This window comes from Grammomys surdaster, unplaced genomic scaffold, assembly GCF_004785775.1.
Source record: "Grammomys surdaster isolate TR1022 unplaced genomic scaffold, NIH_TR_1.0 125745, whole genome shotgun sequence".
In the NCBI taxonomy this organism is placed as follows: domain Eukaryota; kingdom Metazoa; phylum Chordata; class Mammalia; order Rodentia; family Muridae; genus Grammomys; species Grammomys surdaster.
In genome coordinates, this window is record NW_021620577.1 from 1,967,758 (window position 1) to 1,990,825 (window position 23,068).

General features: G+C 49.2%; 1 protein-coding gene across 2 annotated transcripts in view; it reads right to left on the reverse strand.

The window, feature by feature from the left end:
- Positions 1-7,807: 7,807 nt before the first annotated feature.
- The window catches only part of Sec14l5 (SEC14 like lipid binding 5), a 37,209-nt gene continuing 21,948 nt past the window's right edge, over positions 7,808-23,068 (reverse strand). The window contains exons 7-16 of one of the 2 annotated variants that reach the window (XM_028788401.1): positions 21,090-21,202; positions 19,804-19,993; positions 16,758-16,846; positions 16,597-16,667; positions 16,028-16,199; positions 14,085-14,219; positions 12,381-12,515; positions 11,820-12,047; positions 9,454-9,632; positions 7,808-8,094 (exon numbers count right to left, since the gene is read on the reverse strand). In XM_028788401.1, coding sequence (XP_028644234.1) covers positions 7,983-8,094; positions 9,454-9,632; positions 11,820-12,047; positions 12,381-12,515; positions 14,085-14,219; positions 16,028-16,199; positions 16,597-16,667; positions 16,758-16,846; positions 19,804-19,993; positions 21,090-21,202 — 1,424 coding nt within the window. In that variant the 3' untranslated portion in view covers positions 7,808-7,982. The remainder of the gene's footprint in view (positions 8,095-9,453; positions 9,633-11,819; positions 12,048-12,380; positions 12,516-14,084; positions 14,220-16,027; positions 16,200-16,596; positions 16,668-16,757; positions 16,847-19,803; positions 19,994-21,089; positions 21,203-23,068) is intronic. The other variant, XM_028788400.1, reaches the window with a different exon arrangement.

The following is a 23,068-nucleotide window of genomic DNA, read 5'->3' on the forward strand; positions in this document are numbered from 1 at the left end:
AACAGTTGAGAGATCACATCTTGATTCACAACTACCAAGCAGAGAAAAAGAGAACAGAGGGGGAGGGGGGTAAAGAGAGAGAGAGAGAGAGAGAGAGAGAGAGAGAGAGAGAGAGAGAGAGAGAGAGAGAGAGGGAGAGAGAGAGAGAGAGGAAAGAAGAGATGAGAACACTGGGAATTGCACTAAGTTTTTGAAACTTGAAAGATCATCCCAATGACACACCTCCTCTAAGGCCACACCTCCTAAACCTTCCCAAGCAGTTCCATCAGCTGAGAACCAGGTATTAAAATACATGTGCCTGTAAGGGCCAACTCTTTGGTTTGGTTTGGGGGCAGGGCTGGGCTGGGCTGGGCAGGGTTGGGCTGGGCTGGGCTGGGGGCTGAGGGCTGAGGGCTAGGGGCTGGGGGCTGGGTCAAGATAGGATCTCATGAAGAATGAGGCTGGCCTCATTCTTGCTACATAGCCAAGGATGACCTTGAACTCCTAATCCTTCTATCTCTGCCTCCTGAGTCCCAGACGTGCAGCCATGAATCACCAGTCATTTTACATAGTGCTAAGGATCGAACCCAGAGTTCTGTGCATACTAGGCACGTGCTCTGTCACCTGAGCCACACACACATCCACACAATTTAAGTCAGGTGTCCATGTTTAAAGTCAGCATCCCAAATTCTTGGTTTCTCTTTCTAGGAGATCACACAGATACTCTTGCTGTCACTCAGGTGGTGACCTGCTGTGACCAAGTAGTGACATTCTTCCCTTCCCTTTGGTCTGGATGCCTTCTCCCACCTCCCAGCCCAGCAGCAGCTTCCCAAGTCTGTAACCTGCCCCACCTGGTGTGCGGCAAAGCTTATCACTTTTGGCCCACGAAGGTACTTCAGAAAGGGTCCAAAGGTTCCCTGTGAGTGTGTGATACTGTGCACTTAGCATCTCTGAGAGGAGCAGGGCTTTCCAAACATGTTTGTTCATTATTTTTCACTGTGTGACTTGGTGGGAAGATGTGAACCAGTATCTATTTATGCCAGGCATACCAACACTGGCAGACATAAGGAACAAATCCACCCAGGCCTAGCTCAGTGAACAGTGAGTTTGTTGGGATTATTCACATAGTATTGGTAGCTCAAAGGCAGCTGCATCACAGAACGTCTCACCCCAGGACAGGTGACCAGTCATGAACACTCAGAATCAAAGTTCCTGCTCTACCTGCAGACAGCTCAGTGGACCAGTCTCCTTTCTCCATGATAGTTACTTTGCTGCTTATATGATGCTGGAGAAGGACCTTATGACTCTTGTCACCTGCATTTACTTCTTCTTCTTCTTTTTTTTTTTTTTTTTTTTTTTTTTTGGTTTTTTAAGACAGGGTTTCTCTAGCCCTGGCTGTCCTGGAACTCACTCTGTAGACCAGGCTGGCCTCGAACTCAGAAATCCGCCTGCCTCTGCCTCCCAAGTGCTGGGATTAAAGGCGTGTGCCACCACCGCCCGGCCCTGCATTTACTTCCTGATACACTTCTTCCTCTCTTGGAAGCAGATGCTTCAATTTGGAGAAAGTTGTCTTACTGTGTAATACCCCACTCAAAAAAAAAAAAAGCCTACTAGCCCAAACAATTACTGTTTGTCTTTAAAATTACCATTTCAAATGATTCTAACATCATGCAGATTTTGTCAATCTGGGATAGGGTGAGTGACTTTAGACAAATTTTAGCCAATTGCTGGGCAGATGGAATAGACTGGACTTCCAAGGACCCCGCAGGCAAGCAAGCAAACAGACGCAAGGAGAGGAGAGAGTTTTCGACATGCTTTGGAGGTAGAAAAGCCATCCATGTGAGATCTCAGGCACAGCAGCCATGAGCCGGTTCTACAGGCAGGAGGCTGGGGGTACTGGGCTGGGACTGAAGGTAGCTGAACAACTGAAGTGCAGATTTAGGGAGCACGGGGAAGCGTATGCTAGTCGCTAGTCAACGTAGATTGGAGGTACCCAGCAGCTGAGCTGATAAGGCAAGTTGAAATTGAACAACTATGTGTGTCTGTGTTTTTCAGACTCAGATCCAATATTCTCTGGGCGGGGGATGGTAGCACGGTCCATTCCCGGAGCTTAAGCAGGGTAGCAAAAGCTACACCCAACACCATGTGCTGGGAGCTAAGCTTGCTACCACTACCACAGGCCAGGGCAAGCAGCAGGACTGTTTACCACTAGGTAGATGCAGACCCAGAGGAGCACAGGAGGGTGTGAAAGGCTCTGTCATGGCATACTCTGGTGCCATGGTTAAATAACTTGGGCAAACTAAGCCATGTGAACCTCCCTGTGGCCCTGCAGAATACATTTTAATTTGCTGAAGGGTTCTGTCTTTGTCTACCCAGCCTTCTAATCACCCTTTTAAAATTTGTTTTGTGGAAACAAGGTCTGGCTGGCATAGAAATTACAATGTAGCCCAGGTTGGCCTTGAACTTTCAATGCTTCTCCTTCTTGGTGAACCACTGTGCCTGGCTTTTTGTTTATTGTTTATATAGCGTCCTGAGAAATAGTCTAGGCTGGCTTCAAACTCACAATCCTCTTACCTCAGCCTCCCAAGTGCTAGGATTACAGGTGTGCACCACCATGTCTGGCTCAGTCCTGTTTTTCCTTGTCAAAGTCCTGTGTGTAGCTGGCCCACCCAGCACAGCGTAGGCAAATGGTAGAGGACAAAAGGGAAGGAAGGCATCCTGTCACACTGGCACTGCCCAAGGCCAATTTCCATATCTTAAAAGATGCTATGGAGATTAAACTCATGGTTTATATAGATTCTCAAAGGAGTTCGTGTCTTGGGAAAACTCTGAAATCCAGAAAATAGCTCTAGGATTTCACACCGTGTTTCCTGGGAAATATCTTGGTAGGTCCAGTATGTTCTAGAATAGCTGGAGAGTAGTCATCCCCAGCCACCTGTCTCCCTGGCAACCCACACTCAACTCCTGGCAGCTGTGATTCCTGCCACCAAAACCCTGCCCAAATTCCCACAGTGGTTGCTTCTGCCAAGACAGTCCCCTGATGTCTCATAGGTAGCACTCCAGAAGCAGCTCAGGGCCACCAGGGGACTGGAGCAGGTTTTGCCTGTGGGGGTGGGGGGTCGAGGGCTGAGAAAGGTGTCAGCCGGGCCAGCAGCTCAGCCCTGAACCCAGCCCATGCTCTCTTGGGATTTGTCTTCCTCTGGTATACATTTCTCCCTGGCTGCAGAGAAATTCATGGGTGAATAGCAGTGAATGAATGAATGAATGAATGGACGAATGAATGAATGAGTGAATAATGAATGAATGGGTGAATGAATGAATGAGTGAATAATGAATGAATGAATGGGTGAATGAATGGGTGAATGAATGAATGAATGGGTGAATGAATGAATTAATGAATGAATAAATGAGTGAAGAATGAATGAATGAATGAATGAATGGGTGAATGAATGAATAACTGGGTGAGTTAATGCATGACTAGCAGCAACTGAGTAATGAATTCCAGGCCAGCTTGAGCGGCAATGCGAAACTCTGTTTCAAACAAACACTGAGGGCTGAGTTCTAGATAAGTAACCCTCAGATCACTCAGAGGAACCAATTATTCTCTGCCCTTCCCCAGCCTAGTACGAACTCCACACAGAAACCAGCACCCCTGCTTACCCTGCCTGAGGGAACAAGGCCAAGCCTTGTGCTCTTTCTGAGGCAGAAAGATCAGCTGTGGCCCTCAGAAAAACCAGCTGGGAAATTCTCAAGTTTGAGTTTTGTTTGTGGTGTTGTTTGTGGTGTGTGTGTGTTTGTGTGTGTGTGTGTGTGTGTGTGTGTGTAATAAGGTCTCACATTGCAGCCCAAGCTGGCCTGGAATTCACAACACAGACCAGACTGACCTCAAATGCGTGGTAATTCTCCTGCCTCCACCACCCAGTGAGGGGACTCTGGCCAGTCCAAGCATGGCAAACATGGCTCTGGCAGGCCTTGCCCTTCTCCCCAGTCCATCTGCCTTGCTAAAGTGTTAGAGCCGCATCCCTAAAGCTAGCCACCAAGATCCATTCCCTTATTTGGCCACTTCCTCCTCCTCACGCTGATTACCAAGGTCCAACTATCAAAGTATTGGAGTCCAGCAACCAGAAGCCCCTTTGGCTCCCTAATTAACATGCTCAGTTAAAATGAAACACCTCATCCTCACATGGGGCTTCCTCTTTACCTTTATAAACCACCATTTGCCTATGGGCCACGTCTGTGTCCTCTCTATCCAGAGGCAGTCCTTTGTCCCCACAGGGCAAACACCCCTTCCCTCTTCCTTGCCCCTTTTCTCTCCCTCTTTTATTCCCTTCCTTCGTTTTCTGTCTCCTGCCTTTGTCCCTTATCCCTGCCCTCTGTCCCTCTGGGACAATAAATCTCCTTAGTGCTAAGAACTTGGCCTTGGGGTGTCTTGACCTGACTTTTGAGGTTCCCTACACCCAAGAGCTGGGATTACAGGTGTGCCCTACCACATCTGGCTATAGCTGAGAAATTCTGAAACTAGCCCAGGACAGCCACTGGGATTCTAGGAAGTTGACAGCAGACAGATATTCAAATGTGAAGTATTTAATGCTTCTATCAGATTTCAGGATCAAGCAGACACCTATTTCTCCAGCTCAATGAAAAGAAGAACATGGTTCTTGCTGAATGATTAGTTTTTCAGAGTTAAGGGAAGTGTCCCGGAATTCCAGGGTAGACGCACTCAGCACTTCAAAAGCCCCTGACTCCAACAGTGCTCCCCCTGAGTACTTTCTGTACGTGGAGGCCTTTCCAGCCATTCTCCTTTGTCCCACTGTCACATGGTGAGGTAGGCACTGCTGTTCCCATTTTACAGATGAGGAAATTGAGGCACAGAGAAGTCAAGTCACCTGCACGAGGTTTCACAGCTAGTGAATGAAAGGCTCAGGTTTCAAGACTATAGTCATATTGCTATAGGATGCTCTGATCTGGCCACAGTGGACAAATGAACAGAGTGGAGAAAGAAAGCCACACCATGTGCTTCTCTGCCCTGGGGTGTGGGGTAAGGTAAGCTTGGCAGGCCCTTCTATGGGATGTTTTGTGCATGTGTGTGGTATATGTGTGTGCATGTGTGAAGGCCAAAGATTAATGTCGGGTGTCTTCATTTGTTCTCCATTTTACTTTTTTGAGACAGGGTCTCTCACTGAACCTGGAGCTCATCAGTTCAACTAACCTGGTCAGTGAGCTTCAGGTATCCTCCTGTCTCCACCCAGCACTGAGACTACAGGTGTGCATCTCTGCATCTGGCTTCTCACATGGCTTCTGAGGATCCAAACTCAGGCTCTCATGCTTGTGCCACAGTCACTCTACCTCCTGGGTCACCTCCCCAGCACTCTTGGGCTATCTTTAGTTGCTGGCTTTCCTGAGCGCCAACGTAGGAGGGCACGGTGGACACCCCCACAGCCATCCTCCTCCAGAAGGACTTCGTGTGCTATGTGTGACGGGAGCAGGGCCAGTCAGAATGTTTTAGGAGACTAGTTATGGGCATCTTTCTATTAGATGCTGAGATCCTGAGAGTAGTTTTGGAGCTGCTGTCAGCAGCCTCTCGGTGGGGAGAGGGTATGAGGTAAAAGTACAAAGAGCTGTTGAGGCAAGAGCCTGAGGGCAGCTGGGAACCCTGCAGGGGCCAGCCATACCTGCAGCAAGACCTCTTTAAGGGGTCTCCACCCCAAATAAAGGGTCAAGCATTCCCCTTGATCAAATGGTTTTAGCTGGGGGTGGAGAAAGAGGAAAAGACCCCCAGGGCCCCTGTTACACTGTGTTCTTCACAGGGTCTGCAGGGCAAATGTGTAAAGCTGCCAGACAGCTTCTCCCCTGAGTACTTCTTGAGACAAGCTTTGGTTTGAGAGTCAGGTTAGCAGTGCATTTAAAGGGCACTGAGACGGCTGGGAATGCGGTGTGGTGGGAGAATGTGGTGTGGTGGGAGAATGTTCACCCAGCATGAAGGAAGCCAGCACTGCATATGAGAGGTATAGTGGCACACACCAGCAGTCTCAGAAGTTTAGAGGCAGAAGCAAAAGGATCAGGAGCTTAAGGTCATCCTTAGCCTAGCATAGAGTTCAAGGTCAGGATACATGAACGCATGTCAAAATAAAACAATCACCACAGAAATGAGCCTCGCATGTAGCCCCATGGTGGTGATTGCCTAACATGAACAAGGCCGGGTTTGAGCCTCAGCACTGCAACAACAGCAAATAATTAAAATAATAATAATAATGGTCATTGAAATTATCACCAATTGCTCTTGGTGATTTGGTGACAACTGATTTTAAGTGTCTTTCTGGAGGATACACACACACACACACACACACACACACACACACACACACACACACACCCTGTGTTCCATTGCTATCTATTCCTGAAGAGCAGAACAGGGCAGAATTCTGACCGTGATTTCCATCACTGGAAGGCTCTCCCTTCTAGGGACCCTTCCCTACTCCTCTGGATTTGGGGTTGCTGCCAGTATAAAGTCCATGCTTGCTCACTTAGCCCCGCAGCCAGAAACCACCCCTCTTAGCCTGGTTATCTGTAGGAATGATCCTGATTCTATGCCAGGCTGACAGAGAAGAACAATGAGGAACTTCTGGGTCAGGCTGGAGCTGTGCACAAAGCTTCAGTCAGGCAGAAACCCAGGGCTGCGATGTGGATTGGTGCTGGTTGGTAGGGGTGGAAACCAGTTCAGGCTAAGGAAAACCAGAAATCCTGACTTCTACATGCTGTGCCTCAATCTTAAGCCACTGTCAAGGCCAAACACCAAAGGAAGGCTGAGACCGGCCAAAAGTCAACAGTGGCCTCTCGCCTTCTGTGGATCCAGGAAATGAAAAGAGAGAAGTCCTTGGTCTCCAAGAAGCCCCACTACTCTCCCATGACATGTTTGGGAAAGTCATGTCAGTCTTGGAGAAAGTCCCTGAGTCAGAGCAACTCCAGGATAGAGATAGTATCTCCACCCTCAGGGGGTCACCAGCACTAGAGAAACCCCACCTCCACCCCAAGGGGATCCCCAGCACCGTGCTGAGACTTGATTCCAATCACACCTGAACTAAGTTCTCCTGGACTGACCAGGAATGTCCGCCACTTAGAGATAAGGGGTTTTTTTAAAAAATGCTTAGGGGAGCAGCGCCTCAGGAAGAGACCTTTGGAGGGAGACATGAATGGCTGGAGTCACCCCATCACCCCATCATTGCCTGGAACTACGTTCCTCAAGTCCGGGGTGGTCATGGTTAAGTGCTCCACAGAGGAGGAAACGGAACTACAGTCCAAGGTAGGTTGTTTCCTGCAGGAAGCACAGCCTTGACTCCTCTCACAGCTCCTTGGGCAGTGCTCACTCACAAACAGCTAAATAATAAATTCTAAGGCAGTCACCCATCCCCCAGTAGTCCTTCAGTCGACCTTACCCTTTCCAGAGCACGTGACTGACCCCCTATAATCCAAGCTGGCCAATCACTACACTGCACCCAAATCACAGTGATTGGTCTAGATTAGGCATGTGACCCGGCACTCATGCGCGCCTTCACTAGCCCTGCAACTGTGATTGGTTCAGAATGGACCCAGGCCTGGAGCTTCTGAGTGGCCTGGGACTTTGGGAAGAGACCTTCCCCTGTGCAGTTTCCTAGCACCAAACAGTGATGACCCCGCGGTAGGACACGCCTTCCTGAGGAGGGAACCACAGCAAGTGGTGGGAGGGGTCTCAGCTGGTCACATCCTAGACTCCAGGGGACAGGAGGTAGAGCATCCAGGAAGTCTCTTTTAAAAGAAAGTCAGAGTAAAGGGTCTGTCTGCCTTTGTCCCTTCAAGGGTCACGAAGCCAAGCTCCCTCTGCACACAGGTAGCGAGCTGGGTCCCTGCTGTGGGGTCATCATACCCCAGCTGTGGCACTGCGCCATCTGCATCCAACAGGATCCTAGGTGTCTGTCTAGATGGGCTTCGTTCTCATTCTCACAGGCTGCCATCAGGTCCTCAGCCAGCTATCTGGACACCATCGAGCCACTGTGGGACTGGCCAGAGGACGAAGAGGAGGTGGTGGCGCTGAGCTGAGAGAAGCGGCTGGCACAGGATTCCAGACTGGACATGGAGCCCCTGGGGAGCAAGCATGTGTACACCTTAAGTTATCTTCCTGGCAAAAGCTGTTAACACTGCAAATGAGTCCCCAGGGCTCCTTCCTCAAGGCTGCTAACCTCCACGGGGGTAACCGGCGCAGAGGGAAAAGCCAGTGACGCCATAGTGAGGAAAGATGAGATACCCAGTCCGCCAAGGTCCAGCTAGGCCCGCAGCAATCAGGAGCTGCCCTGACTGGCATGGAGCAGAAACCGCTCTGGGCTCATTCTCTCTGTTTTCCTTAAATACAGCGGCATAACTCTTCAAGCCCAGCACTCAAGAGGTGGAAGCAGAGGGATTGTGAGTTCCGGGCCAGCCTGAGCTACCAATTAACCCCGTTCTAGGTGTCAGATCAGAGCTGGCCTGAGAGAACTTCCTAGTTTCTTTTGGTTTTCTGAGATAGCTTCTTATTTAGCCCAGACTGGCCTCAAGTTTGGGGTCTTCCTGTCTCAGCCTCTGGAGTGCTTGCCTGGCGTGTATGAAACCCTGGGTTTGATACCACCACCACATAAAGCCAGGTGTGGTGGTGCATGCGTGTGATCCCAGCGCTAGGGAGGTGGAGGGAGGAGGTCAGGAGCTTCTCAGCCTCATCATGAGTTCGAGGCCAACCTATATTTCACGAGACCCTGACTCAACACTAATAAAAAGTTACGAGAATAGGGAAGAAATTGAAGATCTTGCCTGTTCCACCTCCAGGCTGCCTGCTTCTCTCCTGAGGACCTACTATGTGCCCAGTGAACCATATCCTCGTTGGTTCCCATTTACACAGTTGGGCTTTGTAAATCTCAGAGGGGCAAATTGATTTGTCTCCTCAGAGACAAGGTAACTGGGAACCTGAGGAAGGCCTCTTAAAGTAGCAACCTATTGACAGTTCCCTGGAAGGCACTGCTCTAGAATACTTTAGAGTGGTTGCAAACTCTGGGGAATTCTAGGGATGAAGGATGGTTCAGGTGATAAGGCCCCTTCTCCTCCCCCAGGCCCAGTCCACAGAGACCCTTGAACCCTGCAACTACAGTTCAGCATTTGATCTCTCTCTCTCTCTCTCTCTCTCTGGTTTTGTCTGTTTCTGTATGAGGTTTCTCTGTGTAGCCGTGGCTATGGTGAAACTCTCTGTAGGTCAGGCTGGCTTCGAACTCAGAGATCTGCCTGCCTTTGCCTCCTGAGTACTGGGATTAAAGGCGTGCACCACCATTGGCCCAGCTTGGGCAAAGGGAATCCTCTGAGTTCCTATAGAGTGCTGTTGATGTCCATCCCAGGAGAATCTGACCCCACACCACTGCAGAAACATCAGCAATCACAGAACTAGCCACACCTCCAGTGCTGGTGGGAGGCCTCGCCTACCTGAAGTCTTCAGACGCCAGCACTTCACAGTAATAGAGCAGCTTGCACTTGGGGCCAGGACTGTGCAGAGCCGTCAGGACATCATCCACACCTGGGAGACTGCAGGCTACACTCTCAGGGGGATTGTGAATCTGCCACTGGAGCAGGTAGATGCCAGGCCACTGAGTAACATGGGAGCCCTGAAACACAGACCCACAGTAAGACCAGCTCCTCCTCCTGGGGAAGGAATGGAGAAATGGGTTCCTCTGGGAACAAGATAGGCCACTGAGTCCCCATGGGGACAAGTCAGAGATCTGGGTCCTACTGGGGATGAGATTGGGGGCTGGGTCTTCCGACACTCCTGAGGACAAGATGGAGGGTTGGGTCTATTGGGACAGGATGGAGTCTGGAGACCTAAGGACAAGACAGGGATTTGAGTTCTCCTGGAGCTGAGATGGGAGGTTAAACCTTCCTGGATTTTTTGTAAGCAGGCTTGGGAAACAAGTTTCTTTCTATTTGGACCCTTCTGATATGCCGGGCAATCCTTTCTAAGAGCCTGCTAAAGCCTCCTTGTGGTGACTGCCATATCCCAGAGACTGGAGCTTCCCACTTAGCTCGGGGCAGTGACATTAACGTCTCCCCTGAGGAGGTGAGGTCTGCAATCCAGGGCCATCAGAGGAGCCACTAAGAGGGTGTTAGGGAGACTGTGTGGGTGAGTGGGAGAGGGGGATGTGGCAAGGTTAGAGGTGGGGCAGCTCTGAGGAAGCACTAAGGGGGTGTTCGGAGCTGGCTGTGACCTCCATGGAGCCTTCAATAAGGTCCATGATACTCATGGAGCCAGAGGACTCTCACTGTGTGTACTTATGTGTGTGTATGTGTGCACGTGTAGGTGCATGTGTGTGTGTGTATATATATAATATGTGTGTGTGTTTGTGTTTTGGTAAGTGTGTATCTGTGTGTGCATATATGTGCATGTGAGTGCTTATGTGTCAATGCGTGTATGTATGTGTACATATGTGTGTGTCAGTGTGAGTGTATATGTGTGTTTCAGTGTGTCTGTGTACATATATGTGCATGTGTGCATTTATGTGTAAGTGTGTCTACGTGTATGTATAAGTGTGTGGTTATATGTGCATATTATGTTTGTATGCCCAAGAGTGTATCTGTATGTGTGCAGGGATGTAATATTCCACCTGTAACAGTGGTCTCATGGGGAGATGGTGGGGGTGAGAAAGGCATCTCACAACCCAGATACACATCCAAATTCTGCTCCTCGACCCATAGTTTCTAGCTGTCTGTGGAAACCTGCATGTCAGAGACCTGGGAGACAGGAGATGTGGATTCGCAAGCCTACATTCGGAAATTCATAGTGGGGGGGTTCTGAGACCAGGGTCTCGGGGTGCTGGAGCTGGCTGCTCACCTCGTGGCCTTCCCACTTGCCTTCCTGCTCCACAACTCACCCCGGCCCCTGGCTTGCCCTGCTTCTCCAGCTTAGTTCCCCTCTGCCTGGAACATCAGCTCCTCCACCTCTCCCAGCCCAGCCAACTGTCTTCTGTTATGAGCTCATATGGGGAAGGATGGTGGAGACGCCTCCACTCACCACGGGTGATGACATGGACTGAACAGTTCCCCCAATCCATACCCACCCAGAACCTCAGAAGATAATCTCATTTAGATACTTCTTCCATTTTTTCAGCTAAAGATTCAGAGTCAATCCTAAACACAACTACTGCTATCCTTATAGGAGAGAGGGGAAGGGGCCTTGGGACACAAAACAGACATGGAAGACAGAACCAAATACGGTCAGGGTGGGGCCTGCAGTTATGTGTCTATGCGGCAAAGGCCTTCCAAGAGAACAAGAAGGAATATTCCATCAGTCCTTAGGGAACCCCACAGGCTCCTCAACTTTGGACCTGGAGCCCTCCTGAACTTAGAAATGAGAAACTTCGTAGTCATTTGGGGCACCCACATGCATGTGTGTGCATGCATACGTGCATGTGTGTGTGTCCCCACATGAGTTCTGAGGATCAAACCCAAGTCTTTGTGTTTGCATGGCAAGCACTTCACTGCCTGGGCTATTGCCCGGCCACATTTAAATCATTTGGACCCTTTAATGAATTCTTTTCCCCATGGAGAAACTGAGGCTCCAAGAGCTCCCCCAGGTCTCTAGCTGCCTCTTAGCTTAGTGCCCCATGCTCGTTCCACAGCCATCTTCAGTGGGGGGACTCTTATTACACAAACACAGTGAGTGTCTCTCCCCAGTTGCTCTGCAGGGTTCCAGAGGCTACAAGCACATCCGACTTGTCTGTAGATGTCTCCCCAGAGGCTTGGGGGTTGGGGCTTGATACTCCATGTTAAGTTAGTAAGAAAAGCCCACAATTACACACCTGAATGCTCTGCCCTTCCCGGCAGATGAGCGGCGCCTCTACACGGCTGTAATCCACCCCCAGGACCCAGCTCCTGTCGATCAGCTGCCCACTGGCTCTAACCCCAGGCTCCTGGGGACTGAGCTTGGGTGCCTGCTTTGCATGATACAGACTGAACACCACATCCCCTCTGAGGATATCAAAGTCCCAGGTGATGACCGACTCCCCCTCTGGTATCTCCATGGCAACCTGTATCATGGGAGAAGAGGTGGGAGAGTCCCAAGGTCAGGATGCTCATCACTGGTCATCTATCAGTCTCCCTGTGGTCAGGATGAGCTGCTAAGACTCTCCCATAATCCCCTCCACCCAGAAGCCTGCCTCTTTCTGAAAGGCCTGGTCACCTGGGATGAACCGCAGGTGCCTGGAGTGTGAAGACACCCAGGGATTCTGCAACCATCCCATGTCCCAGAGCTTCTTGGATAGAGTTGAACCTGAGTGACTGGAATCACCTCATTCCCAATCTGAAGGAACATGATACCACCCCTACCGTACCCTCTCAGGTCAGGTGGCACCAGGTGGTACCTCATGGGGGGTCCCACGGAGCACACTGGCTGAATGGTAGGTCTCACTCCACTGCCGTAGCTGGTCAGCCTGCTCCTGCTCCTCTTCCGTCAGATAAAGGGACTTTGGGACCATCCCTCCTTCCGGAACATTACACTGAGGGAAGGTTTCAAAGACAAAAAAAAGTTGGCAGGTCAGGGTTGCCAAGGCCCCTCTGGCCTCTCATTAGGTGTCCTGGAAACCTTGAAACAGCTTAGGATTGCGACCCCTCTTGATCTGGACACTGGCTCCTGTGACACCAGTCTCTGAAGCCCACAGAACCAATAGCAGGGTAAGATGCACTCTTCTCATGTAGCAAAAGAGGGATGGAGGCTTAGAGAGGTCAGGCTACTTTCTCAAGATCACACAGGAGAACATGGCTGATCAGGGCATAAGACTATGAGTCAAGTGTGATGGTACATGCCTGTAATCCCAGCATTCAGGAGGTTGGGGACAGGGGATCCTGAGTTCTAGGCCAGCCTGGGCTTAATAGTGAGACCCCTCTCAAAAGCAAGACAAACAGACTCTTGTGACAAGATTCAGTAGGTGAGGGCACTTGCCACAAAGTCTAAAGACCTGAGTTCCGTCCTTGGAGCCCATATGTTGAAGAGAGAATGACTCCTGCAGGCTTTCTCTGACCTCCATATGCAAATGCACACTGTGGTGTGTGTGTGTGTGTGTGTGTGTGTGTGTGCGTGTGCATGTGTGCATACATGGTGTGAGCATGTGTATGTGTGCATGTGCTTGCTCATGTGTGCATGTATGTGTGTGCGCAAGCTTGCATGTATGTTCATTTTGTGTGTACATGTGTGTATGTGTGTGTAGACCCTTGCACTCTGAACCCTTTTTATACTGTCTAGATGTGGTTCCTGCTTCTACAGTACACTCGAAGTGAGGGCAGCATCTTCCCTTCCTCAGTGGGAACTGACCAGTGAAGGGCCTGTCTGGTTCTGTAGAGGTCTCAAAACCAAAGCTGCCCTGGGTGACCAAGCCTCAGACCCCACGCACCAGCACACAACAGTTTTTCTTGGTTCACTTTGAAAACAAAAGAGGAGAGGGGATAACAGAGCAAGGTCCTTGCTCATTGTCCTTCAGTAAACTGGACCCCAAAAGGAAGCCAGACATTTGTATCACAAGAGAGAGCACAGTCGAGCTGGGCAGAATTTCTAAGAAAACCATTTTACCAACAAGTGGCACAAGCCTGCTGCCTGGTGTCTGTGCCCGGGAACGGAGGGGTGTGCACAGCAAGTACTTGTTTTTTAAATGTTTTAACATTTTTTGTGTGCATAGGTGTTTTGCCTGCATGCATGTTTATGTACCACACACATGCAGTACCTATGGAAGCCAGGGCATTGGACTCCCTGGGACTGGAGTTACAGCTGTTGCGAACCACGATGTGGGGCTGGGAATCAAATCCAGGTCCTCAGGCAAAGCGCCCTTAGCTGCAGAAACATCACTTTAGCCCCAGCAAGTATCACCTCCAGCCCTCACTGCCTTTGAATAACCAACGGAAGGCTCTACCTTAAGAGATGTCACCTCTCTGAGGAAGCTTCTACAACCAACCCTGTCCCCACTTAAAGCCAGTGTGTCCCCGCTGTGAGGGTAGGAGGAGCTCAGCACTGTTCTTAGCTTCCCGACCCCAGGACCCACTCCCTTCTGGGATCCAGGACTGGCAGCCAGCCTCACCACGCTCTCTCCTCCCAGGAAGTCAGGGATCACATCCTTATCCAGGTAGTCCACCAGGCCGCCAGGGCCCTGGTAATTGCTGCCACTGTAGATGAGGAACTTGCGCCTGGTGTTCTCATTGATGAAGGGGCTGACCTGGGGGTGGGGGCAAGACAGAGTCTGTGTTTACTCAATGGGATTCATAAAGTGGGATTCGGCCACCTTATTGGTTGGCTTTGTTTTATTTTACTTCTGCTTTGGTTGTATTTATTGATTGATTTTTGGTTTGGGCTTTTCTGTTTTGTTTTTGAGAAGGGTTTCACTCTGTGGACCATCATCAAACTCAGGTTCTTCCTGCCTCAGCCTCCCGAGTGCTGGGACGACTGACAGGCGTGCATCAGTGACAGGCATGCACCAGCAGACCCAGCTCTTTGTTTTGTTTTTGTTTTTCCAGACAGGGTTTTCTGTATGCAGTCTTGACTGTCCTGGAACTCACTCTGTAGACGAGGCTAGCCTCAAACTCAGAGATCTGTCTGTCTCTGCCTCCTGAGTGCTGGAATTAAAGTCATGTGTCACCACCCAGTCAGAATTGATCTTTAAAAAAATTGTTTTATGTGAATTTATTTTGGGGTGGGCATTTGTGGAAATTAAAGGACACCTTTTAGGAGTTCTTTTTCTCCTACTACCCATGGTTCTCTGCTCTATGGATCCCAATGAGTGTGTCCCAGGGATTGAACTGAGGTCATCAGGCTTGGCCACAGGCCCTCTTACCTGCTGAGCCCTGTCTCCAGCCCTGACTGGATCCAAACACTGCATAAACTAGGCATAGTGGTACACGCCCATACACTCAACACTCTTGACGATAGAAGCAGGAACATTAGAAGTTTAAGGTTACCCTTGGGTGAGTAGCAAATCTGAGGCTAGCTGGGGTTAAATGAAATGCTGTCTCAAGAAAAAAGAAAAAAGAAAGAAAGAAAGAAAGAAAGAAAGAAAGAAAGAAAGAAAGAAAGAAAGAAACCGAAGCCTCAAGAGTGAGAGTGTGCTTATGTGTTTGTATAATTTCTTTAGAGTTCAACAGGATAGAAAACTTAAAGAACGTATAAATTTAAAATATAGCTATTTTATGTCAAAAAGGTACTTTTTTAAAAAATACTATGAAAAAGACATCCTGAGAAGAAAATATATTAATCTAGGCTTGCAACCATCCGGGCATCTTACTGCTGAGCCCTGTCACCAGCCCTGACTTGATTTTTATTTTAAGACAGGGTCTCACTATGTAAGCCTAGCTGGCCTGGAACTCAACATATAGATCTGACTGGCCTAGAACTCACAGAAATCCTCCTGCCTCTGCCTCCTGAGTGCTGGGATTAAAGGTCTACATTGGGTTGACTTGATCTTTTCAAAGTGCATGATTCAGGCTGTCGACATGGCACAGTCGGTAAAGTGCTTGGCATGTAAGCATGAGAAACTAAATTTGGATCCTCAGAACACACATTCAAAAAAAGCTGGGTTTGGTGGCATCCATTTTGTAAACCTAGTGCTGGGGGATCAGGGGCAACAGGTGAGCCACTGAGACTCCCTGGCTAGCTAACCTAACGGGTGAGCTCCAGGTTCAGTGAGGGACACTGTCTCAAAAAATAAGGTGGGGAGACCATGAGGAAGCACACCCAAGGTTGACCTCTCACCTCTGACTGCCACCCAAATACACATATGTGCAGATGTACCTGACACACACATGCACCCAAGTGAACACACACCTATGCACAAAACCATAGAATTTAAAAGTGCAGGATTCACAGGCTTTGATCCATTCAAACAAGCCATAAAACCTCATCATAGTCCAATTCCATCTCCCGGAGAGGAGACCCCATAACCTTGGATCCGCATCATCTCCACTGATCTGTGTGTTCAGGATCATTCAGGTAAAAGATTCACCCCTTATATGGCCCCGTTCTGGGTCTCACCAGCGTCCACAGCACCGGGAAGACGCGGGGAGCACGCACGATGAGCAGCCTGCCCAGAGTCTCGGGGTAGTTGTCCTCCACCACCTCGATCATCCGCAGCAGGGCTTTCACCCCAGGTCGCCACAAATGCCGCATGTTGAGGCCCTCCAAGTCCAGCAAGCAGGTCCAGGAGCTGTGACAAACACAAGACCTCGGGCTCTACCTGACTCTGTCACATCACAGGGCCTCCAGCACCCTCCCAGACACCTGGGACAGAGCAAAGGGTTCAGAAAGGCAGGGCTGGGAGCAGGGGATACAGGACACTTTCACAGGAATGGAAATGTGAAGAAGGAAGAGGGAGACCATGGGTCACTAGAGAACACAGGTCACATCAGAGCCTGAGGAGGAAGGCTGGCCTGAGGAAGCAAAGAGGAGGAGCCTATGGAGCTGGAGGTGGAACTAGTCCGGAACAGCACAGATTAGCTCAGCCCCACCCCACTTCAGCCAGCCACCTGACCACACACAAGCGCCGGAAGCAGTAAACGTTAATTAGCATTGTTTGGGCGTTTTCCCCCAACTCGGGTTCTTGCCTGATGGGACGGCCAAATTGTCTTGTGTTTCCTTCGCATCTCTTCTGTCCTTCCTCGTTGACAGAAAGAACCTAGAAGGCAGGCTTGGTACTGACAACAGCTAATTATGCTGCTCCGCCCACAGGCCAACATCTCTGGCCCAGCCCCCGCCCCTGACTCACGTGCTGCAGCAAAGCTTCCTCTCCTACTGCCTTCATCAGGCCTTTGGTGTCCATCTGCCCCAGGCGCAGAATGTAGAGGGGGCGACCATCTTTGTGGGTGGGCAAAGCCCAGAAAAGAGAAGAGACATCTCTTAGGGGGATATTGGCAACTGGAACCAGTCAAAGCTCTGCATAAGAACCTAACTCCCCAGCTAGGAGCAGAGGTCATGCTGGGTTTCATCGAGGGACCAATGCAGCACTCAGCCACCCCTTATGAAAACTGAACACAGAAACACATTCAAAAATAGAGGGGAGAACAGGGGTACGGGGGCACCTGCACCATCTTGCTACCTTTTCTATCTAAAACTAAAATCAGTAGTTCACTTATTTTTTTCCCTTTCTTTTTTCTAATGGTTAGGGGGATTGCTGTCAGTAAAGCATTTGCATAGCAAGTGTGAAGAATTGAGTCTTGTCTTTAGCTTCCTGTTTCATCTTTTTAAGATTTACTTATTTATTTTATGTATGTGAGTACATTGTAGCTGTCTTCAGACACAGCAGAAGAGGGCATCAGATCCCATTATAGATGGTTGTGAGCCACCATGTGGTTGCTGGGAATTGAACTCAGGACCTGGAAGAGCAGTCAGTGCCCTTAACTGCTGAGCCATCTCTGCAGCCACGGGTCCCATGTTTTCTGAAGGCAGGCAGAGCTGTGAATATGGTCCCCATGAGCAATGGTGCACACCGTTAGTCCTAGCAGGAAGCAGAGGTGAGTGGGTCTCTGTAAGTTCAAGACCGGCTTGGTGGTGTGGAGTTGCAGTCCCAGTGCTGGGGAGTCAGAGACACGGGTGTCCCTGGGGCTTCTGGACATTCAGCCTTGTCTCTGCTAGTCCATGAGCTGCACGTTCAGTGAGACACACACATCAAACGAGAAGGTTGTCTTCTTGTCTCCACACTCACACATGCACTCAAACCACTTTTAATTTAAAAAAAAAAATGTTTTAAAGATTATGTGAGCCATGTCATGAGGAAATCCAGAGAGCGCACATTCGGTCCCTGGCTTTCCACCAACCAGAACATTAGAGGAACTGTCAACATGGCCAGTTTTCTGTAAGGACTGCTAACATAGGTGGCTCTCTTCATTCCTGAGAGCTGTGCTCTGTGAACTGGAACCCTGAGCTCGTGAACCATCAGCCACGGCTTCTATGAACATGGAGTTGGTCCCGTTGCTTGTCTGGTCACATTTCTGTGTCCTTATCACCAGATGGCCTTGCTTGCTGCATTCTAAGGACAGTATAATAGAAACGGCAGACCCATCAACCTTGACCTCAAAACCAGAAGGACTGTAACTCAGAGGACCAAACTTACTGGGCACACGTGTCTTCTATTGGAAGGCCCTGCATGCAGGAACAGATGCTTCAGCCCTGCATACCCAACTATTCTCTTTTGCTTGTCTGCCCCTCTTGTAGCGCTAAGGCTTGGAGCCCGGGGTTCCTCATACAGACAGGTGACCTATCCCCGAGCCACGTCTCCAACTTTCTTTTCACTTTATGTCTCATAAATTCCCAGGCCAGCCCTTAATTTTTACTCTGTAGCCAACATAGGCATTAAACTTGCAATCCTCCTGCCTCAGACTCTCAAGGAGTGGAGATGTCAGGCCAGAGCTACCAGGCACCACACTGAGTAGCCATTTTTAAACAGCAAAATAAAAATTTAAAAATTGGGAGCTAGAGAGTCAGTGTAAGTGGTTAAGAGAGCACACCGTTCCTTCAGAGGGCGCCATCTTTCATGATAGACCTTAAAGAGCGCCGTGATTTGGCTTCATGGCTCTATACCTTTAAATCTGGAAAGGAAACCTACAATGGAAAGAATATTGTCCCCAAAAATCTTATGTCCCCCAGAACCTTGTTACTGGAGCTGCAGCTGTCAATTAAGGATCTCCCAATGACATCAGGATGGAGGTAGGGTGGGTTCTAAATGACCCAGAGCTCCTGAGAGGTGGTGAGGGACACAGAGGTACCCACAGGGAAGGCCATGCATGTCAAGTAGGGACAGAAATTGAGAATGATACAGCCACAAGCTCAGGGGCCATCATGAAGAGGTGGTGTAAGACCCTCCTAGAGCTTCTCAACTTTGTTTGTTTGTTTGTTTGTTTGTTTGCTTTATGAATGACAGAATCTCTAGCCCAGGCTGGCTTTGAATTCATTTTATAGCGGAGATTAACCTTAAATTTCTGATCCTCCTGCCTCCACCTCCTGGGTATTGGGATTTCAGATGTTGTGGTGGCTTGAATAGGCATGGCCCCCATAGATTCATGTGTTTGAATGCTTAGCCATAGGGAGTGGCACTATTAGGAGGTGTGGCCTTGTTAGAGTGGGCGTGGCCTTGTTACAGAAAGTATGTCACTGTTTGGGTGGGCTTTGAGGTCTCCTATGCTCAAGCTACACCCAGTGTGGCACACAGTCTCCTTCTGCTGCCTGTACAGTAAGATGTAGAACTCTCAGATCCCTCTGCAGCCATGTCTGCCTGCACTCTGTCATGCTTCCCACCATCATGATGATGGACTGAACCTCTGAAACTGTAAGCTAGCCACAGTTAAATATTTTCCTTTATAAAAGTTGACTTGGTCACCGTGTCTTTTCACAGCAATTAAACCCTAACTAAGACAGATGCATACCACCCAAAGAAGATCTGTGTAGCACTGAGGAGCAGACTTAAGGCTCCGTGCAAGCTAGACAACACTCTAACAACTGAACCACATTCTAAGTCCTGATGCCTCCTGAATCTCAGACTTCCAACCACCAGGCCGGAATCTTTTGTTTTAGTTTGCTATGGCTACCTAAGTAAATCAATACTGTATTGGTGAGACTATGTGTGGTGATGTTGGGAGCAGAAATATCCTCCCCAAACCAAAAATCTATGCCTATTCCACCTTCTTCAGAGCTGGGTCGCACGTCATAGGTATCTCCAGATGCCCCAGAGAGCTAAAAGGGAATCTGAGGTGTCAGCATGAGTGCATCATCTAGAGAGCACCCATGGCTCTCATGTGTGGCTCAGGTGTGGGGCGCACCTATATCCTGGTAGTGCCAGCCTCCAGCATAGAACTCCTGCAGGGGCGCGGGGGGCCGCCAGGTCTGCAGAAGGAGATCCACCTGGTGCTGCTTCCGCCAGCTTAAGGACTGGCACAACATATCCCGGGCCTTGTCCAGGTTGAAGTCTCGTGCCCTCAGGAAGCGCAAGATATGCTCATCTTTGGGGATCTGAGAGACAGAGAGGAAAGAGAAGACCACACAATGATACTTCCAACCCTTGAGATAAAGTGACAGAAATCGGCCTATTACCTCATCTGCAAAACAGCTGGGGAAAGTAGCCCAGAGCAGAGAGGCCAAGGGGAGGGCTGTGGTGAACAGCTGTGCAGTGTGGGTGCCTAGCGTCCCTCCCAGTTTGTCCTAAAAACAGTATCTTTCCTTGGGGTAGCAGCTCCTCCCCTTCCCCTCTCCCCTCTGCTTTCTCCTCCTCCTTTCCTAATATGCCGTTGGTACAAAACCAGTCATATCGCAAGCTGCCTTTTTGGGAGTTCTCTCTTTGCATCGGAGGATTCCACCCTAAGCATTTGCTGTGGCTCAGCGTTTGTGGCCCACACTATTTTTCACATTTCACATTTGCAGAAATAGAAGTGACCAGTTATGCTATAGGCCAACACTGAGCTACTCTCTCGTCTGGCCCCAGGGTAGGAGAAGCAAATGTACACAATCCATGCCTAAGCAAAAAGTTCTGGTTTGTTAGAACTGAAAACAGACCCATCTGCTGCCCATCTGCTTGGGGCTGAGGTATGTGTCCCATCCACATTACCAGAGCTAGACCTTAAAGACAAAATCCATAGACAACCAACAATCACCCTTCTTAAGTCATTCGTCTCTTAGAAAAGGACAGTTTCCACGGTCAGATGAGGATGGTATAGCTAAGATTCTCAATTGCACATGACTGTGTCTGTGCGCACACACACACACACACACACTTGTGTGTATCCCCAGAGGACATATGTTCACACTAAGGGTCATTTTGAGTTGTTACATCTGGATCGGGCAAGATACTGGCATCTCCTGATTGGAGACTAGGGACGTTACCAGCATATTACAATATACCGAATAAACACTACTACAAAGAATCTCCCAACTCCAAACTTCACTAGCAAGAGAAGAGTGGCCTCAGTATGTGTAAAAGACAGACAGGACAGATGTAATACCAATGAAGCAAACCCTGAGTTCTTAGTGTTACTGACAGCACAAGCTTGTTCTCTTCCCTCCCCGCTGCCCCGGCTGACTCCTGTCACTGAAGTGCGAGGCCCACACCCACCTTGCCTTTGTGCGTCTCCTGTAACCAGTGCCGAAGCTGGACCAGGCAACTCTCCTGCATGGGACTGAGATGGCCCAGGCACCTCTCAATGTAGTCTGCATCCAGCTTGTCCCCTGGAGGAAGAAAAATAGGGATTTCAGGGTGTTTGTGTGTTTTGTTTTGTCTTGAATCAGGGTCTCATGTACCCCAGGCTCGATTCAAATACACCATAAAGTTGAGGCTATCCTTGAGCTCCTGATCTTCCTGTCTACACCTCCTGAGTGCTGGGTCACAGGCATGTACTACCATATCTGCTACCCTAGCTAGGGTTACTATTGCTGTGATGAAACACTGTCACCAAGGCAACCTGGGAAGGAAAGGGTTTATCTGACTTACACTGTTCCTCATTGAAGGAGGTCAGACAGAAACTAAGACAAGACAGGAACCTGGAGGCAGGAGCTGATGCAGAGGTCATGGGGAAGTGCTGCTTACTGGCTTACACCCCATGGCTTCCTCAGCCTGCTTTCTTATAAAACCCAGGACTACCAGGATGGTGCCACCCACAGTGGGCTGGACTCTCTGTATCAGTCACTCATTGAGAGAATGACGGACATCCAGATCCTATGGAGGAGGCATTTTCTCAATTGAGGTTCCCTCCTTTCAGATAACTCCAGCTTGTGTCAAGGTGACATAAAACCAGCTACCACATCTGGTGACATGGGTCTTTACCACATGGCCTACACTCTGTGTGGCCGTCTGTACCTGCCAACTGTCAGAGCTCTGGAATGCGGTTCCTAGTCAGGACTTGGCAACAGCCACAAAAGCTCCAAATTCATCTTTCCAAATGGTTTTGAAAACTTATGGTGGGCAAGCATGGACATTTCCATGGGCGGGGGCTTCCCTCCAGGCCTCAGGTATGGAGAGATCCTCACTCTCTGGGATGAAGGTCTAAAGACTGCTGACTCTCCTGCCTGTACTTTTGTTTTAACATCATATTGTGAGCACTTTCTATATCAACAGACTGAACTGTCCCTGGGCATGGTGGTGCACACCTATAAATTCAGCACCTGGGAGATGGAGACAGGAGTTAAAGATCAGTCTGGGCTACATGAGAAAATAACTTTAAATAAGTTTATCTCAAAAATAAATAAATAAAGACAGGCATGGTGCCAGGTCTGCACTCAGGAGGCAGAAACAGGATGATCTCTGTGAGGTAGAGGCCAGCCTGGTCTACAGAGCAGGTTTTAGGTCAGCCAAAGTCACATGGAAAGACTCTTGTCTCAAAAATCAAACAAGCCAGAAAAAAAAAAAAAACAATAAAACAGTGTTGTCCTGTGTGACATTTTTTCATTCCTTGAGTGTAATTAAAACACACACATATGCATACACACACACAATGTACACCTAAGACAGACATGGCGATACACATCTATAATCCCAACACTGAGGAGGACCAGGAGTTCACCTCCTCACCTCCGCAGCATAGTAACCTGGGCTACTTGAGACCCATTTTAAAACAAACAAAACCCTGAGGGTTGATGAGATGGCTGCCTAGGTAAAGGCATTTGCTACGAAACCTGGCAGCCTGAGTTCGATCCCCGAAACCCACACATGGAAGGAAAGAACGGACTCCTGTGAGTGTCCTCTGGTCTCTGCATATGAGCTGTGGCACACACACACCAATAAATAAAAATATAATTTAGAAAAATATTTAAAGAACATGTGCAAAGCACCCAGACACAGAAGTGTTTACTAATCCCCAAACACAAGAGGACCTCAAATCCAAGGCTAGCCTGAGCTAACACAGAGAGGCCTCAAACAGTGGACCCTCTGGCTTATACATTGAGCATGCACACACATATTATATGATTTTACATACTATGTGATTTGTATGAAGTTTTGAAAGAGGCTAAAATTGTCTGCATCATGGTGGCACATGCTTATAATTCCAGCATGTAGGAGGTGGGAAATCGGAAGGTTTGAAGTTCAACGTCCCTACC